Genomic DNA, 19,214 nt, shown 5'->3' with positions numbered 1-19,214 from the left:
GTCTTAAGCGCACATTTGAAAAAAAAACAGTAGATTATACGCGTATAATTTTTTTTTTAAATATGCGTTTAAGGCAATTTAAAAATAAGCTTTTCGATTGCAGTAAGTTGACGGCGATTATACTTAAGTAATCGCACATATCGAAATGCATATATACCTTTTAAGGCTGTATCGATGTTTGATCATCCATAGGATCCAAGATCCTTATGGAGGTGTATAAATGAATACAAATTTTGCCTCCGAGAGGATAGTGTAATACGGCAATAAAAAAAAGCGATCATATGCCTTCTTAAAGCATATTTCTCTCTTTTCTTTTACCGTTACGTATTTAGAAAATCAACTCTTTCTCTCTCTCTTTTTCGGTTTCTCTCTTTCTTCATTATACAAAAAATAAATTCTGACAACACATTTTTATATGTAATAAAAAAATATGCAGAAAATATTTAAAATGTTATATATATGTGTGAATGACGTCCAACGTAAGATTGTTTAACAGCGTTATTATCGCATCAAACTCTTAGTTCGCGAAAGATTTATTATATATAATGTGTGACTCGAAGAGAGATGTACAAGAAACTAAATTATTTATATCTTATTTATCGATCCTCACACAATATCGACATAAATTAAAGCGTATCTTAAATGCGTTATATCGTTTCGACGTATCGTGACTAAACTGTGATTTACAGAAAATTTCAATATATCGAAAAGAGAAAAAAAAGAGAAAAAATGGAGAGAATGTGTACAAGTACACCAAGACGATTAACGAAGATCCTTGCCGATTATTGTATCAATATGAAAAGATACGGGTCTCTAATATTACCCATTATGATCGTTACGTATGTTGGCGATGAATGTTACGCTGTCTTGCTATTAATACTTATGCATCGAAGCCGTTTAACGATTAGCTGTTAAAAAAATTTACGACTCAAACTCTTTGAAATCAATATTTTGATGTGTCTATGTAAGATATAGGCATGCATCTCTAACTCTCTTCTTCGCAGAAATTAGGAAGAGAATCGGAAGACTCTGATTAAACTTAGAAAGTATAAAATAACATATACAGATACACACACAGATATACATGAAGGTAAAAAGAGAAAAACACAAAAATAAACAAAATGAATACACATACTGCGCTTCTTGTATATCATAATGATATAACGCGTTGAATATATTTCATTGTTATGAGTTTTATAAATCTATAAGAGTAAGGATTATACAAATCTGTATCTCTCTTTCTCTCTTTCGCTATCTATCTATTAAGTTTATCATTATCATACATATATTTGAATAATATATTGTATTATCACAATCTTTTTGCACACATCCTGCCAATTTGCTTTCCCTCCTTTCTTTCTCTCTGCCTCCATCTTTTTAAAGCATTATTCCTTACAGACTCATTCGAATGTATCATTCTTCTCGCGAAAAAAAGGTGTACTTTTTCATATAAAAAAGGCACATTGCCAAAATAAATATGGGGTTGAAAAATTTAAACTGGAAGATTTATTTGTGTTCGTTTCACGCCTCCATTTATATGTTCGAAATATGCAAATACTTTCCCGCTTTCATTTTTAATAATTGCATCTGAATAATTGTTCATTTTCTCAAAATGAAAATGTTTTCGCAAGGAATAAATCGAGAGATAAAGATGGATGTATATATATATATATATATATATATATATATATATATATATATATATATATCTTTAATTTTTATATTAATTTTTTTTACAAAACAGTAAATAACTTAGATACAATTGATAGAAATACTTTGAGAATGTTTTGCCACATTAGTGGATAATTTTGTATACACATACATTTATGTGTACAGTTTGTTGTGTACGTCCAAGCGCACTCTTGCTAAAAAATTATATTATCATTGGATCTTTGATCTATAAATACATTTTGGTGTACATACTTTCTTTTTCTTGTGACTAAATTTCCCAAAATTAAGGTATTTCAGATTCTAATTCTTTTAAGTATGGTAATAAATCGCCGAGCGCATCTATATAATAATTAGGTACAAGATCCCGTTCTTCTTGTTGTTCGGATTGCTTCCATTTTTCAACGTCCGACAAGGCAGTCACTCCTGTCAGAACTAATAGCGTTATAAAACCGCAACGAGTTCCAAAAAGTATATCAGTGTTACAACGATCTCCAATCATCAAAGTGCGCTGGGGATCAATATTAGATCTTTCCATCAACATCGTAGCCATGTAATTGTCCGGTTTGCCCATAATTACCGCTTTTCTCTCTGCGCAGCTTTCTATGCATCTGACTAGACTTCCTGTACCTGCATTAAAAAAATTATAAATGTTCAATGGAAATATATATCATGTATATTATATATATTAATGCAGCTATATATAAAAATATCTCGATACCCACCAGGTATAACAACATCTTTTGAGAAATCTGGAAATCTTTCATCCGTATTAGTGCCAATAAAATGTACATTAGTGTCATTTAAATAGGTGGCTGCTTTTACCATTTTAGGATAACTGAAATGCTCGTCCAAACCAACTATAACCGCAGTTACTTCTGGATCTTTTTCAAAAGTAGAATAAGGGGTATTCGGATTAATTACATCCGGCCCTATTCCAAAAGATGAGATACCGACTTGCTCCAATTCTCTTGCGATTGCTGCATAAAAGTAAATTGAATGGAATATATTTTTACAGCACATGATTCATAAATTATAAAGCTTTACCTTCAGAACCTATAACATAGGTCTTCTTGCAAGATAGGCTTTGAAGATAACAAGCTGACAGATTAGCAGTGCATAAGATATCGTCCTTATTCGCCTGGAATTTCAGAGCCCTGCATTTCTCCACCAGATCGTCACGAGTCTTCGTACTGTTGTTGGTCACGTAAAAGACCTGTTTGCCGAACTTGCGAAACAGATTCATCACATTCGACGAGTTCGGCAGAGGTGTCATGTGTAGCCATAGCACTCCTAAAAATAATTTCTGCAGAACCATTATCATAAAACCACATCCGCGCACGATTTCTACTCACCATCACAATCAGTCAACACGGTGTCGAACGATTTCAAAAATTTCAGGACGTTTTCACGACTAAGCGTTTTTATATTTATCGCAGACATTCTCTATAAAATTAATCATCATTATTATCTATAAAATGATTATTATCGATAAAATTATATTATGAATATTAGAATAAATACATAGATAATGAACATACATGCAAATGTATGTTGTCACAATGAAATTTTTATATATATTAATATATTATATTATATAATATATTATCCGTTATTTACCAATATTTGTTAATTAATTACATAATTTAGTGACGTGACACGAATCAGCTGTGATCAGCTGAGAGGAGTCATTGAGAACCATATGAACTAACCATAGACGTATAAAATATATAGACAGAGCCTACTCTAAGATAAGGGCGCATTCACACTGTGGTAGAAAAGCAGAAGCCAAATAGGGAGTGCCTCGTTTGACTACGTTGCGATTGGCCCCAGCCAATTATACCGACTATGGCCGGTATTCATAGTCCAATCTTATATTTGAGATCGTCTTAAGTTCGAGCTTGAAATGCTACGCAGCTATTTGATTGGTTGAATGAGATCTTAAGTCAACCTCCAAGCAGATTTAAGACGATCTTAAATATAAGATCGGACTATGAATACCGGCCTATGCTTAGAGTAACCAGCAACGATTGACCAATCAGAAAGTTCTATTTTAAATTGGCCAATTGGAGACGTGGTCTATCTGATGTCATCCGTTTATATATGATATTTTTGCTCGAAAATTTCCTCTTGATTCAAGGACAAACGTTATTTCAACGTAGTTTAACAATTATCGATATCACAGATGATTTTATACAAGCAAAATTTGAAGAATCGGGGAGTCTAGTGATATATAGACGTCTCTCAGGTCATGGCCAGCAATCGGGAGGTATGTATACAAATATTGCATATAAACACATTGCATGTATTTACATATATTTTACATATTGCATATAAACACAACAATGTAAAAATACTGAAATATTTGTATTATATTAATGTATCATTGCATCTTAATATGTCATTTTTAATTGTAATTGTACAGAATTAAGCAAGGAGAAATAACATCTTGAACTTTTATCGCAGACTACATTTGAGGAATTTCAAGTAGATGAACGATTTAAGAAATTGAAACGCTCTTTCAAACTGGCTATGTTGAGGAAGACACACAGTGATGATGGAGGGATGTCTGTTGGGATAAATCAGTCTAGTATCTCCAGCATTAACGTAGATAGTTTAGATTCCAATTGCGTGATTCCATCGTTGCAAACTTGTGCGATTAAGAGCGAGATCTTGGCTTCCAGTAATAATCTGAGAAACTTAGTCTTGACAAAGAGGAATTATAAGGCCAACCAAGGAATAATGACTACATCCAGTGTCAAACAGGATGATTATTTGGATGATCGACATATTATGCCACCTCCAAGAAGGAACACAGTTTATCGCACTCCCAAAGAAACACAGAACAAAGTCCCTACATTGTCAAATTATGGATCGGCAGCATCAGATTTGCTTCATAGATCAATTCAGTCTTCTACAGTGAATAATTTATCCTTGGAAAATTCTCCTAGCTGTATATCCCATGCAAGTCCCAGCTTTATATCTAATACAGATACTAACAAAGTATATAGTCATTCTCTTGTTGCACCAATGAAATGTACCAATGATATTCATATAATTGAAAGAATATTTTTAAAGTGGAAAGTTATGCTGAATGACCATTATGAATTAATAATTAAAGGAACATTAGAATGGTAACTACATGATATATATTTTATTAATTTAAATCTTAACATTTTTTTAATTTAACATTTATTTATTTTTTTAAGTGGAAAAGTTGCACGTAGCAAACCAGTCATAAGAAGATACTCTGCAACATGTGTGGAATCTAAATATAAACATATATATAGCCTTAAAGGAAATATTGTTGATGAAAGAAATGGTAATTATGTAAAATTTAATATATATATATATATATATATATATATATATATATATATAATATATAATATATTATATTATAATAATCTATGTTTTTCAAATATAGTATTACCAGATTATATTCGCGGAAAATTTCATAATGGTTTTCCTGACGATTGGGAGAATGTTCATCAAATATGGAGGACATATGTGAGCCAAGGATGTCCAGTGACATTTCGTTGGCCTACTCCTATTACTGATAGCGATGATGATTTAAAAAGTGAATTAACAGAATTAACTTACATACGCACAACAAATAATAAAACTATACCTATGAAAACTTATAATACAATAGAATGTATTAATTCTGAAAATCCAAGTAACACATCTTCAAAGAATGAGGAAAAACGTAACTATAGTCACAGTTTTCAAAGATGCGAGGAAAACACTTTATTTGTAAAACCTCTTGTCTCCAACTCCAAGAAAGATATAACTCCAATTCCACAAACAAGAAACATAGAGTTAGCACATGATGAAGATAAACAAAATATTGATTTGGATGTGAACCCGCTTCTTCCAGAGATCAGTTTCATAGTAATGAATAAATTAAAAGATGTTATCCGTGAAGATAAACTACATATAATTATCAACAATTTGGCGAACAAAAATTGCTCTCCAAAGTATATTGACAAAATTATTGAGTTGTTTAAGTGTTCGGACTACATAGTGTCTTATAGAGCGAAATCGGAATGTAACGGTGACTCGGCGGTTTTCATGAATTGTGGAACGTCGTCCAAATTCGAAACGATTCCGCTGCAATCAAGTCTCTCATGCAATGACAATCCTACAAATATTAATAAACTTGAGAATCATATTAATATTAATAAATTTGAGAATAATATAATGGAGCAATCGAAAAATTATATGCCTTCCACTGATCTGAGATGTGGAAGTATAAGAAATGATTGTAATTCTATTCAATCATCGAACTCAATAAATATTAAGCAGCAGCATGATAATAACAACGACTCGAATGAATCGGAGAGCGAGACTTACGGTGTACCCAAAATATCGGAGATTGGTCGAATTTTACATGCTCAAAAAGCATCCAAAAAAATATACAAGCATAAAGTGAGGAAGAAACCGACAAACTCACAATGCAACGCTAAAGAAATCGAGCACAAGTTTACTCATGCTGCGAATCCTATAACTAACAATAATAAGAGTGTTTCTGACGCATCTGATATTAGTATCACGGAAGATGAAACAGAAGCGAGGAAACGTTATGAAAGAATGAATATTGCCCAAAAATCACGAGAAGATACTTTTTATAGATATTCTGGAATACGGAAGAATAATTTCGATGTACATGGTGCAAACAAACCTGTAATGCAAAATGAACAGTCACTCGATACTTTGGAAGCACAAAGAGTTAATTTTAATGTTTTTGTAAAGGAACAAAAAGCTCCACACAGAGTTCAAGAAAATGCGCATTCACAATTTGTTCCAGATATCGATTACACTATCAATTCTGACATTGATGTAAGCACAAATAAGCAGAAAAAAGACGAAAATATGAGAGGATTGCATTCTAATCTGGATCAAGAAATTGTGATCAATAGCAAAAGTAATAGTAACTTCGAAAATCCTCCCGTTTTGCGAGAATCACGTAGAGAATTTATCGAGCAACCAAAAAGCGAAACTGTGAGAGCCAAACCTAACATAATCAGTTCGATGCCAGTAAATCTGAAGTTAAGGATAAAAAAAATAGATTCCAAGTTAGAACAGTTCAAGCGTGAACAAGCAGAACAAGCTTCAAACGTGATTATTGTAGAGAATGAAGAGCACAAACAATATTCCAATATTCAACCATCGGAAGAAATTCAGAAGAAGAAATCCATATCGAAACCATCAACCCAAACGGTAGCCAATGATAAAATATGTTCGATAACGAATAAGGAAAATGAATCGAATATAAATTCCACTAATTTGAAACCGACGATGATGACGAATCCAACAATTGAACAGTCTAAAAACAATGAGCTTAAAGTTGAAAATAATCGCAAAGTGTTATGTTCGTGGGTACCTAAAGTAATATACTATGCAAAATCGAAATTTGAGTTAGGCTTGATCTTTGAAGGAAAATTGCTCAAGTAAGTACTCTTAAATTTAATTAATGTCGTTAATTATATGATGATATAAAATGGTTTCTTCTGTTTATAGTGAAGCTGGGCATGTTGTACATAGAAAATTTACAACGGATATTATATTGAAACGACTATCGCCTATGCTGATTGAAACAGTGAATCACGAATTCTATGAGCTTTCGGGACACTTAAAGGATAATAAATATGGTAAAGTATCAAAAATTTGGTAACAATGTTCTCACTATTAATATATTTGTCAACTTTAATCATTTTTACTTTGTATTATTTAGTTATTCCGAAGGAACTTGCAAAACAATGTCGTAATGGATGTCCTGCAAATATTGAACAATTTTGTCTGACTTGGAAAAGGTTGCAAAACTGTATGTGACACGATATTTTTGACATCTTTTTCTTATTTTTTATAAATATATGAAAATTACATGTCATTTACGAAAAAATTTTTATTTCTTAGGTAAAATACAAGAAATGAATGAGAAACCTCATAATACATCCATGAATTCGCTGAATACATTTATTAGTTCTAGAGGTCGTAGAATCATACCTTCCTTATCTTATTGGACAGGTAAGAGAGGAAAGGGAGAATAAATTATAAAATGTAAAAATAAAATAGATCGATTTTTTTATCAAATAGAAGATAATTTTCTATTTAAAATTCTTTATGTTATTTTTTCTATGTAGGTGAACGCATAACTTTGAAAGATAACAATCTAGTTTATAATCCGGGCAGTTCACAGGAATCATCATTACAATCGTTAATTGAAACTTCAATAGAAGCATTGGTATATATAAATTAAAATATAATTACAAAAATGTGTTAATGATTTCTTATAGCATTTACAAATGTACATATCTTTTATATCATGTAAAATATATATTTTTTATATTATGTAAAATATAGGGTACAGAAGAAACAAAGAAACAGAAAGTAAATTCCAAGAATACATCAAAGGAGCAAAAACTCTTGCCCAACTCGAATGAGATTCCTAGTACAAATAAAAATCGAGTAAGTTGGTTATATAATACTTCCACTATATAAATTAATGAAAAATATATAATTATTTTCAATTTAGACAATCGTTATTGAAACAATTCAAGCTTCCAACAAGTCACCCAAGACTAAAGCTGCAAATAGTACAAAAAGATCGTACAAATTGAATAAATCTCAGAAACCTCGAATTAAACGACGTATGAAACAAAATTTGATATCATCGACAGATTCTAGCGAAGAAGAACATAAAGTACCTCCGCCAAAGGTAAAAGTTGATTTATAAATAAAAATAGAATTTTCCATTATCTTATATTTTTCCTTTTCACATATTTACGAGGGAGATAATGAATTTTTGTGAATTTCATTTTATGCAGCGTGTGCACACTCAACTAAACACAGAAACGCCGTCGCAATATACGATGACCTTGAGGAAACGGTATGATAGAGGCATCCCCGAATAAAGCCTCACGTAGGAATACATTTATTCAATGCATTTTCATTAAACAAAAAAAATGTGCAATTTAGATAATTATAAAGTATATATATCTATATACGTATGTGTATATAAACATAGACTTTTCTTTTTATATTGCTTTCGTATTTAATATTACCATTTAACAAATGTATACATTGTATATACGAAATATCATCTGTTCTATATAAGCACAAATTTTTATATATATAGAATATATGTGTATATAACAGTATCTATATATACTATATTCTACATATTATATAAAAATCTACGGCTTTAAGAGAGTCTAATATAAGAAATATAATTTATTGGTGGGTATATTCAAATAAAAATTAAAACAGGTAATTTTGATGCAAATACAAAATAGTTTCTATTTTACATAAAGAAATATGTACTCGTAATAATAAGACATTTAATATTAAAAGATTAGCTACTTAACAATGTGAAACATGTGTGATATTTTCTGAAATTATTTTGATGTATATGTATAAAGATTATTTGAATATACATAATGCACTCGTATTCAAGAGATACGATTCGCTGTTGATAAATAACTCGATTCACCTAATTAAATTAGTTTCAATTAGTTTTTCACATATGTGAATTTAAATCAATAAAATGCTCTTTAATATGTTCGATTTTAAGCATTTTCTAATATTTTCAATAATAAATTTTCAATAAAATGCTCTTAAAAAATTATGACATTAATTTATATGCGTAATTTCGTATTTATTCAATATCTGTTTTTATATAATTGAAGAATTTACTATACTTATTATATCTTTATTTATTATAGTTATCATATCATATCAGCAATGATTAAGTTTAACGCGAGCGATCAATGTCCTGTTATCTAACGGATAAAACAGATGCCAAAATCATCTGTGACATACGTTTATCGTTTAATATATGTATATGATATGATGTAACTAATAAATATAATCAACTATATGCACAAAATGATAACGACCCCGTTAGCTTTCATCATACAGAGGAGTACCATCCCCGCTGAGGGACATACTTCGTGGACTAGAATTTGTATGTGGGGTACCTCGTGGTGACTTATACGAAGGAGTCCGCGCAGACGAAGGTCTGCTCCTTCCAGATGGCGTCGTTCTGCCGACAGACTCTTCGTAATTACGCGGGGTTTTTCTAGATTCTTCGTATCTGGGCGTTGATCCACTAAAAGTACATATAATCATTACAATCAATCAACATTAACAATAACTGAACAAGTTAAATTGAATATATAAATAGAGGCACACGTATATATTTATAATATATTTATAAATTTCATTTAATACGCTATACTTTCATTTATCGATGCCGTTACACTATGCGCTAGTTTCTAATATTTCGCCAGATTACAAGAGAAAAAAATAATGTTATATACTCACGAGACTCGGGGATTACTTTTTAGACGTGCCCACGCTTCAGCCGCTTTTTTCCAGTCTGTTGGATCGCCGGAGGGAGTGGATAAGGGTGGCGTAGGTCTATGCGATTGAGCGGATCTGTGATGACCGGGTGTCATCGAGGGTGGCGGCGGATGCACGAAGGGTCCTTGATGATGGCTTGGTGTTTGTTGGCCGTATCTAGGAGTAGGTTGACCATGATGCGGTGTATGATGAGGCGTTTGATATGGAGTCATGAACGGGGTCTGACCAGACGGCGTATATGGTGTGTTCGGATACGTGTGCACTCCGCCGTAACCGGCAGCACCCGCCGTCCCTGGGGTGTGCGGCGGATAGTGATGCGGTGTCTGATTCGCCACTTGTGACAACGAATGCAGCATGTGATGTGGAAGATTCTGTGCGACTCGCTGGATTGCCTCTTGATTCATTCCTGTAAAAATTCGAAATGATGATGGATAGAGCTATTACAATAATCTCAATTATCTTGCCGGATAGAGTTCTTGATAAAACAATTAATAATTCAAAATAAGATGACAAATCTTTTTTTTCATAATATAACATGTATAATTTATTTGTATAATGTTAATACGTTCATTATAATAGAAAGTGATAATTAAACATCTCATTTTGAAAAAAAAAATTATATATATATATATATATATATATATATATATATATATACAGGGTCTACCAAAAGTGTGGAAACCCCTAAATATCTCGGAAAATATACGTTTTACAGAAAAGTGTTTCCAACAAAAGTTGTAGGGTTTAAGAAGATCTATATACTGATTCTATCAGTTTGACCTTGGATGGCGTCGTCAAGGTCAGGTCAAGGTCACATTGACTTTTTTAAATGACACCCCCTACATTTGATTGCATATTCTTATAGCTTAATTCAAGAGCTTTCCAAAACACTATAATAATGTTCATTTTTATTAAGTACTTTGCGAGTTATGAGGGTTGAAATAATTTCTTAATTTTACATAAACCATAAAATATCTAGTAAACCATTCATTTTTCGATTATCTTACCTTCATACTTTTATGTACAAAATAATGAAAGGAATCAATTGGTGTAAAGAAAACATACAGTTGTTTTTAAGAAAAAATATGGAATTGTTAATTGCAAATTACATATTTTTTCTTAGAAACAACTATGTGTTTTCTTTACACCAATTGATTCCTCTCATTAATTTGTACATAAAAGTATGAAGGTAAGATAATCGAAAAATGAATGGTTTACTAGATATTTTATGGTTTATGTAAAATTAAGAAATTATTTCAACCCTCATAACTCGCAAAGTACTTAATAAAAATGAACATTATTATAGTGTTTTGGAAAGCTCTTGAATTAAGCTATAAGAATATGCAATCAAATGTAGGGGGTGTCATTTAAAAAAGTCAATGTGACCTTGACCTGACCTTGACGACGCCATCCAAGGTCAAACTGATAGAATCAGTATATAGATCTTCTTAAACCCTACAACTTTTGTTGGAAACACTTTTCTGTAAAACGTATATTTTCCGAGATATTTAGGGGTTTCCACACTTTTGGTAGACCCTGTATATATATATATCAATTGTTTTTTCTGAGAACTTTAACAATTGATAATTATAATTTATATAATTATTAATAATATAAACTTACCACTGACTGCTCCCGGCGTAGTAGTGTAAGGTGTTCTAGAAGTCATCGCGCCGCGTGGTGTACTGGGTGTGGATTGTCCGGGCACTGGATCTCTGAAATGTTCTTTGAACCAGCGTAACAAGTCGCTCACTCTACCAAACATTTGTCCCCGGAATTTAAAGCCTTCGGACGTCACTGTGACATATTCATGACGGCAACGAGTGCGAGGCAAATACGAGAGAAGGAATTTCCCAGGATAGGTCTGTAAAAAGAGAAGAAAAAAAATCATTTAAATTAGATTTCTTAGAAACGCGCAACGCTAAAAAATTCGTTATATGCTTATTTACCCTAGCTGCCGATATTATATAGGGAATTCCACCAGGGTTCTCCTTCTTCTGTTCCTTTAATATTTCTTCCGCTTTGTCTTTGATTCCCTCCACGGATGGCTTATAATACTTAAAATCTAGTAATTCGGAGGCATAAGCAGCCATGGGATTAACGTGTCGGGCAATTATTTCATCCAGATCCTCGAACTCCTCATTACCTATCCAAAGACTTTGTCCCAACGAGAAGGCATTTTCTTTGCCCTCCTCGCGAACGTCAATGTGTTGGAGAATATCATCGGTGACCTTCCATGTAACTGTTAAATGATCGGCACCTTTGCTGCTCGGTCTGACTATCGCTTCGCCTTGTTTCATTGTCTGCATTAGTTTTACGGTTTCAGCAAAACTAATGTTATGGAAAGACGGATGGACAATTACACGCTTCACATAAATTTGTCGCTGCTTCGCTTTCTTCGCGTCCTCTTCTACTTTCATATCCTTCTGTTCAGTCTCAGTATCGTAAAATGGATCCCGTTGCGGTCTGCAAATTTAATTGCAATTAATATAATTACAATTTATTACAGTGAAAAATCTAAAAGATTATTACGTTATAAAAGTTATGTTAAAAAAATGTTTTAGTAATATTATATTATTTTTGTAAATTTCCTATTTCAATAATTTTAAAGACAATAGAGAGAGATTTATGTAAAAACCATTTGAATATATTTATGTGTATAATGTGCTTACCTCCATTCATGATTTTTGTCAGCTAGATCACTACTCTTGCTAGTGCACTCAACACTGAATCGATCCACTTCGATTTTAATGATACGGCAATGAATGATTTGTCCCATACCGACTCTTTCGCAAGGATTTGCAACGTGTCGATCGGATAAATTTTTGATATGAATATAGCCAGATATACCATTGTCCAGTCGCAATCTTACACCGACGGCCTTGCCTGGACAAGCGCCAGCGTCAAAGTGATTCCACACCTCTGATAATTCGGGAAAATCATTTTTCAGGCAGAACGGACATTGCCACAAGCAGGTCTCTTCATTTCGCACCGGATTTGCCTGATCGAGTTGATCACCCTGCGGTTTCCTGTGACTGATGCCAACCACTGTGGCCAGCACTAGTTTTCCGACATAGAAAGTCTCTGGCGTCTCCTTCGTCAGGACATCAAACAATTTTTCTGCGTTTGGCGATTGATACGGCACACGGAGATCCTTGTAGCGACTATTCAACTCGGCCCTGATGTCGTATAAAGTGACACACTTGTTGCCGAAACCCTGTCGCTCAAGCTCCTCCGCAAAAGCGTCTAGATCTAAGTCCTTCAGACGTTCCGGTGATTCAAGTATCTCCTCAAGAGCACCGGCGGGATTAGCGTCTTCATCATCATATTCTAGTGCGTCAACTGCCATTTTCCTCGCCCATTCGTAAGTTTCGGGATGCACACGTGAGCCATCGAGTACCTCTACATATGCCTCGGTACTGTCGCCCAGACTATTGGTATCGATCTTAATGAAGCCGGCGCAATTGATAAATACTTTCGGTCCCATATGACACGCAGTAACTAACTGCGTCCTGTTCTCCAGCCGCTGATTCGTCTGCTTCAGCATTTTGATTAACGCTTGACCTTTTCGCGGGCCAAGACCGCAAACGAATTGAACAAGGTTGCCGCAGTATGCTTGTTGAACTGCTTTGTTCACATCTACGCCAACCTCGTTCACACGATTGACGAACTCCAAATACAAATTCTCCAATAACTCTTCTTTGGGTAGTTGATCCTGCAGACTGTGATATCTGAGGCAAAGAATTTCCTCGTCCGCAGTGCATAATTGCGAAAATTCTACTAACGGATCCTGCATTCTTCTCGCCAATGAAATGGCCTGACGTAATAGTTCTGGATAATCCCGGAATTCCGAAACACCCTTGTTACTGTTGGAATAGATCTTTGCAAGCTCATTGTCATAGATTTCTACTTGGATAGAAGGAAACTGCTCCTCTCCTGTTAAATTAGTGATGCATTCCCTGATGTCATCAGCAATCATATTCGCCTCTCGGGACTCGCCGGCTATTACTATAACATGCGGCTTCTTCGTGGCTATGAAGTTTTTCAGCGCCAGCAAGTCAGCTTCCTTCATTGCCTTTTCATCCTCGCGATAACTATTTTTGCGTTTCATCAGATGCGCCAGACGCAAATAATCCGTGCATTCGCCATCAGCTGCGACCAGACAGGTAAAGGCTGCCTGAGAATAATCGGGCACATAAGCCAAACCCATGACGCGAAGACCTTTACTGGTGTCCCATTCTTCGTCCTCTTCCTCGGGAAACTCGCAGATGTATGGTGCAACTTTGATCCAATTATACATCTTGCGGCAACATGCGCGCATTACGCATTCCTTTGCTTCAGCAATCAAATTTGTGCGTAACTCTTTCTTCAAATGCGGTATTACCATGCGATTAAGTGCGAGCTCGACGCTACCAACGCGTAATGCATTCCAATCCTGCACGAGTTTGCTGAACTCATCTCGGCAATAGAGTTGTTTCATCTCATCTACGTAATTGCTGCTGGTATTACCTTCGATCGAGTCACTGAGAGTAATCGTGATGAGTTTATCATCTTCGGCAATCACTAAATTCAAAAATTGAACACCCACAAGATCACGTACTGGTTTGTCCTTCAAGTATTTCATAGTGTAAATGGGGTGATTTTCGTCGATCTCCTTGATGCCCTTTTTCGTCGGTTTCACAGAAATCTTGGCGCGTTCCATGTACATCTCGCGTACGCATTTACGCACGAGTGGCTCACGTGCAAGCTGAATCGCTACCATCAACTGAGAGGCTTTCAATATTTCCTCTGCGGTCTTGAATCGTGAACTACAGTATTCGTTTGCGATCGTTGTTGGTTCAGTTGGCTCTTGATCCACCTCGTGACGCTGATAATTGTCGCGTAGATTCTCGGCGTAGTGTTCGGGTGTCAGGCCGAATTTCTTCGCCAGACCATCCAGGCCGGCTTTCCGGCAGATGGAATACGGACCGCTTCTCACCGCTTGCTTCAGTGTGTCATCGGCTTCCTCTTCCTCCTGCGCCTCTTCTTCTTCCGGCGGATCTTCTCCATTTTCTTCCGCTTCGGCAATTTGTTGTTTGCGCCGCTGAATCCTTTCTTCACGCCGTGCCTCTTTCTCCTTCTGTCGCACGGCTTCCTGCATCGCTGAAATCTGGTGAGAATAATACAACATGAAATGATGATAGACATCACTGAGCTCCTCACTTGTCTGCACATTTTTCAGCCGCTCAATGTCATCATCCTTGATCAATCGTATGTTATCCGGCAGCGGCGCATCCGGATTTTTCATAATTTCATCCAGTTGATAGTTGCGCATCTTTTCAAACAGTTTAAGTAAATTTTCCTTCCGTTGGCGTAATTGACACCATTTCGCATCAAACTTGTATACTTTCCACAGATCATTAATATTTAACTCGGGCAACACGTATTCCTTCCTATAAAAAGATATAAAAGGGACCTCAAAGTGTTGATTGCGCATGAAATCTAAGGCTTTCTTGATTTTGCCGATAGTTTGTGGTCCCTTTCGCGCTCGTTCCTTAGCTTCGGCGTTCAAATGAGCATCTTGAATCGAAATTGTAGGCTTGCAAAATGCTTGCTTGTAAATCCATTCCGCCTCGAGATCAAGTTCGTCGGAACCCTCTGGGACTGATGTGACTGGTACAGATCGCAGTTGCATTCTTTCTGGTATATCCGTGTTGCGTACCTGTAAAGTAAAACCAGATCTTATAAATAATGTAATTAAAAATAATGATTGCATCAGTTTTAAAAAAAATTACTCTTAGTAACTTTTAGTAAACTATTAATATATTTTTTATCGAACATTGTATCACTTTATATGCTACATTATTTTATGCTGCATCTAAAAATGTATACATAAAATATGTCTATTGCAATTAAGTTTATTAATTAATTTTTGCATTATCTCTTTTTTCTTTTTTTCTCTTTTCCATATTAATATATATAAAAGTAGATAATTTCTTATATAACTAATAATAATGAATCACTAGAAAATTATAAATGATGAAAAAAAATACATGATAAAATTCAGTATAAAAAATATTGTGAAATTGATCCATTGTTTGTGATAATAACAAAATAATCAAAGAATAATCTTGTCATCAAATATTATTACAATAAATACATCGTACCTCGTTATCCATATCAGTAAAGTGACCACGTTTCAATTCGCTGGGCTCATAAATCTCAAAGATACTCTTTCTCGTCGTCTTTTTCTTCAGCTGCTTTTTAGGTCGTCGCGGCCGTTCGGTGTCGACATCTTCATCTAAGTATTCATCCTCTTCCTCCTCCTCTTCTTCCTCCTCATAATCCTCCTCGCCGTACTTACCAAATTCATCGTAATCGAAATCAACACCGAAAATATCTTGCGCTTCCTGTAACGCTCTAAACAAAAAAATATTCTTTTTTCATTTAGGTCTAGAACACAGATTTTGCATATCAATCAACAGACAATTATATTAATATAAAAAAGAAGTTTAATAACATACGCATCCGAAAATATTGGCTTCTTCTTCTTCCTTTTCTCTGCAATAGGTCTGCCATCGTCGTCAACGATAAAATCATCTGCGTCAGTGTACTCTCCTTCATCACTACCTTCTTCGAAGGTTTCTGCCTCTGGTCTATGACTACGTTCGCTTCGCCTTTCATCCTCCTAAAGATAATAAAAAAAATATTACATCATTACATACATAAATAAATGCAGACATTGTGCAAACATTACATACCGTGATAAGATCCCTTTCCTAACACAAGTATGCATGAGTTTAATAAATGGAAACGTGATATGTAATCATTCATGTGAACACGTGTTTGTAATTATAAATGTATTATGTAAGAATGTATTGTAAAAATTAAATGGTTTAAAATGAAACATAACACTATTTCAAAGGACTGTCAAATCAATATAAGAAAAGCAACAAACAAATGCAGATTACATAATCAAATATTGCAATCAATGTGTTACACAAACTTTTATTTTAAATCTTTGTTTAATTCGACATCATATTTTATTTCAGCCAGTCATATTGAGTTTTATTCAACTTAGAAATTTATGACCATTTACAAACGTTCTCGAAAATATTTCTCATGATATATATTTTTTATAAAGATTCCTTTTTCTCTTTTATGCATATTATGTAATTTGAGATATTATTGAAATATGAAAAAGTATGTAAGCTATACAAGAAAAATAACTGAGACAAACAAGAATTAACAAATGCGTCATCTCAATTTTTTTAAATATATTAGAGTCACTTATGATAATCATGTTGTTAATGTGTTAACATATTGGATTAATCATTAAAGATACATAATTAAGATAAAAACAAAACTTAAGATTCTTAAAAAATGCCAATTGTATGAAATTTTTCCTAAACATTTAAGAAGCATACTTACTGTTTGTGCATTTATTTATTTACAAATAATTTGAAATTTAAAAAGTAATTTTTGAATTATTTAAATAATTTGAATTTTTTTATTATTTTCCATAACATCCTCGTGATTATACTCGCGATTAATCGATCCACTGAAGAAGATCTTGAAGTATGAAATTGAAATGTATGAATATCAATATATATTATTTGTGATATTATAGTGAATATTTATATATGCAATTTAGTTCAGTTTATTAATTTTTTTATAATTCAAGAGAGTGTTTGAAATTGTGCATGGACCTGCTCGAATAAAATGTCAGAAATGGTCTGAACTATAATGGATTAATTATGATAGATATATCTGATGTTATACTTACATCTCCAGAACCTTCAAATAATTCATTGGCAATGGCATCCCTTTCATCATCCATTTCTTTTTCTTGTTCTTCTTCCGATTCTTCATCCTGAATCCTTCGAAGACGTTTAAAACGTTTCTGTAACAAGATATAAGTTTTTCAATACAAATGTTTTTCTCTTTTTTTATCAAAATAATCTAGTTCGTAAGACATACCCTTTCAAGTCTAACACCTAAATTTTCCTCAATCAAATCATAATCTTCATCTTCCAAGCGATCATCAAAATCCTCGTCATCACTTTGTTTACGTTTTTTATGATGATCCGAACCATCACTGTCTTCACCTTCACTTTCCTCTATAGGATTGTCATCTATCAAATCTTTCAATTCTTCACGTAATTGATCTTCATCATCTACAAGATATATTAGATATTAATACTACATATTAATTTAGAACTGTGCATTATAATTTAGAAAATGCATAAATATAAATTTCAATAAATATATAATAGGTTGTAAATTAATAAAATATGTTGTATAATAATAAAATAAATAAATATATGTATATAAACATGTATAAATAAAAAACTAAAATATTTGATACACAAAAATTTGGAAATATAAAAGAAAGAAGAAAAAAATAATTATGAAAAAGATATTGTAATCTTGAGATAAACAGGAAGCTGCAAACATATGGAATAATTACAAACCATCTATCCTTTAATTTTTAAGTCAATCATTTTTAACAGATATATCAATATCTTGAATAAAATATAGTCTATACCAGAAACTAACAAAATAATTTTACAATATGTAAAAAATCATAATAAAATTAAACTGAATTATTTTGTTCATGAGAATGTTTAAGATGCATTCCCTACCTTCCTCCTCTTCGTCGCTTTCCTCCATCGCCTTTAGCTTCTTCAGTTTCTTCTTCTCATTTTGATCCAATTCCTCCTCTCCCTGTTAACACATTTAACACTTTATAGTTGCTAGTTATTCGTATACCTCGTCATTTACATTATACAAATTTTGATACGATAAAACCGAACGATATAAAAAGTTTACTAATACTCACCTCGCTCACGTCCGCCTCAGAGTCCAGGTACTGTGCCATGTCAGCGTAGAGATACAACAAGTGTACGGACACTCGCTGCTGATACTTTTGATCTTTGGCAACAAAATTGAACGGCGGTCAGTAAAAATCGAACAAAACTCGGTCTATTCCGAGTATATTTTAAATACATACCAGCTTCTTTCTGGAAAGAGCGTGGAAAAACCAGAAGAGCTAAAAGTCCTGAAAGTAAAAGAATATAGATAGGGATCGATTTTCTTTTTATTTAAACCATAGACATATAAATACATAGATGGAGCCATTGAATTCTATAAAGGCCACGAACAAGTTTTAACGGGAATGTTCCGTTTGACCACGGCTA

The 19,214-nt window shown here is 33.5% G+C and overlaps 3 protein-coding genes across 8 annotated transcripts; 1 reads left to right on the top strand and 2 right to left on the bottom strand.

The window, feature by feature from the left end:
• Window positions 1-1,744: 1,744 nt before the first annotated feature.
• Window positions 1,745-3,367, bottom strand: LOC105259057 (glycerol-3-phosphate phosphatase). Of its 4 annotated transcripts, none has more exons than XM_011270771.3 (5): window positions 3,289-3,367; window positions 3,024-3,114; window positions 2,716-2,961; window positions 2,394-2,648; window positions 1,746-2,298 (listed from the first exon to the last, which is right to left on the bottom strand). In XM_011270771.3, exons 2-5 carry the CDS (start codon window positions 3,109-3,111, stop codon window positions 1,955-1,957), a joined length of 933 nt encoding a protein of 310 aa, XP_011269073.1. In that variant the 5' UTR covers window positions 3,112-3,114; window positions 3,289-3,367; the 3' UTR covers window positions 1,746-1,954. The 4 variants fall into 4 exon arrangements, with proteins under 4 accessions (XP_019885506.1, XP_011269073.1, XP_011269071.1 ...); XM_011270769.3 differs by having other exon boundaries at window positions 3,210-3,358; XM_025415417.1 differs by having other exon boundaries at window positions 3,310-3,323.
• A 396-nt stretch (window positions 3,368-3,763) lies between these two features.
• On the top strand, window positions 3,764-8,623 carry LOC105259056. Of its 2 annotated transcripts, none has more exons than XM_025415364.1 (11): window positions 3,764-3,937; window positions 4,094-4,802; window positions 4,878-4,990; window positions 5,096-7,121; window positions 7,192-7,322; window positions 7,406-7,495; window positions 7,588-7,698; window positions 7,815-7,915; window positions 8,035-8,139; window positions 8,207-8,389; window positions 8,499-8,623. In XM_025415364.1, the coding sequence occupies exons 2-11, from the start codon at window positions 4,201-4,203 to the stop codon at window positions 8,583-8,585; spliced, it is 3,549 nt and encodes a 1,182-aa protein (XP_025271149.1). In that variant the 5' UTR covers window positions 3,764-3,937; window positions 4,094-4,200; the 3' UTR covers window positions 8,586-8,623. The 2 variants fall into 2 exon arrangements, with proteins under 2 accessions (XP_025271149.1, XP_025271148.1); XM_025415363.1 differs by having other exon boundaries at window positions 3,787-3,937; window positions 4,135-4,802.
• A 727-nt stretch (window positions 8,624-9,350) lies between these two features.
• LOC105259054 (transcription elongation factor SPT6) lies at window positions 9,351-19,087 on the bottom strand. 2 transcript variants are annotated; one of them, XM_011270764.3, is made up of 13 exons: window positions 19,028-19,087; window positions 18,857-18,948; window positions 18,660-18,741; window positions 17,995-18,191; window positions 17,801-17,917; window positions 16,776-16,793; window positions 16,539-16,702; window positions 16,182-16,434; window positions 12,708-15,736; window positions 11,985-12,501; window positions 11,659-11,899; window positions 9,997-10,441; window positions 9,351-9,781 (listed from the first exon to the last, which is right to left on the bottom strand). In XM_011270764.3, the coding sequence occupies exons 2-13, from the start codon at window positions 18,893-18,895 to the stop codon at window positions 9,574-9,576; spliced, it is 5,310 nt and encodes a 1,769-aa protein (XP_011269066.1). In that variant the 5' UTR covers window positions 18,896-18,948; window positions 19,028-19,087; the 3' UTR covers window positions 9,351-9,573. The 2 variants fall into 2 exon arrangements, with proteins under 2 accessions (XP_011269066.1, XP_011269067.1); XM_011270765.3 differs by lacking the exon at window positions 16,776-16,793 and having other exon boundaries at window positions 9,354-9,781.
• Window positions 19,088-19,214: the final 127 nt, after the last annotated feature.

Source organism: Camponotus floridanus, unplaced genomic scaffold, assembly GCF_003227725.1.
Source record: "Camponotus floridanus strain SB8 unplaced genomic scaffold, Cflo_v7.5 scaffold12, whole genome shotgun sequence".
NCBI lineage: Eukaryota > Metazoa > Arthropoda > Insecta > Hymenoptera > Formicidae > Camponotus > Camponotus floridanus.
Note: the sequence above shows the minus strand (reverse complement) of the source record. Positions and strands in the feature narration are given on the sequence as shown.

Bases quoted from the DNA above. Each gene is read 5' to 3' on its own strand.
- LOC105259057 (XM_011270771.3), bottom strand. From the start codon at position 3,111: ATGTCTGCGATAAATATAAAAACGCTTAGTCGTGAAAACGTCCTGAAA. The intron at 2,962-3,023 runs GTGAGTAGAAAT...AATTATTTTTAG, and splicing joins CGTGTTGACTGATTGTGATG to GAGTGCTATGGCTACACATG. The intron at 2,649-2,715 runs GTAAAGCTTTAT...ACTTTTATGCAG, and splicing joins CTATGTTATAGGTTCTGAAG to CAATCGCAAGAGAATTGGAG.
- LOC105259054 (XM_011270764.3), bottom strand. From the start codon at position 18,895: ATGGCACAGTACCTGGACTCTGAGGCGGACGTGAGCGAG. The intron at 16,435-16,538 runs GTATGTTATTAA...TTTTTTGTTTAG, and splicing joins AAGCCAATATTTTCGGATGC to AGCGTTACAGGAAGCGCAAG. The intron at 12,502-12,707 runs GTAAGCACATTA...TTAAATTTGCAG, and splicing joins GACAAAAATCATGAATGGAG to ACCGCAACGGGATCCATTTT.
- LOC105259056 (XM_025415363.1), top strand. The intron at 7,122-7,191 runs GTAAGTACTCTT...TTCTGTTTATAG, and splicing joins TTTGAAGGAAAATTGCTCAA to TGAAGCTGGGCATGTTGTAC. The intron at 7,496-7,587 runs GTATGTGACACG...TTTATTTCTTAG, and splicing joins TTGGAAAAGGTTGCAAAACT to GTAAAATACAAGAAATGAAT.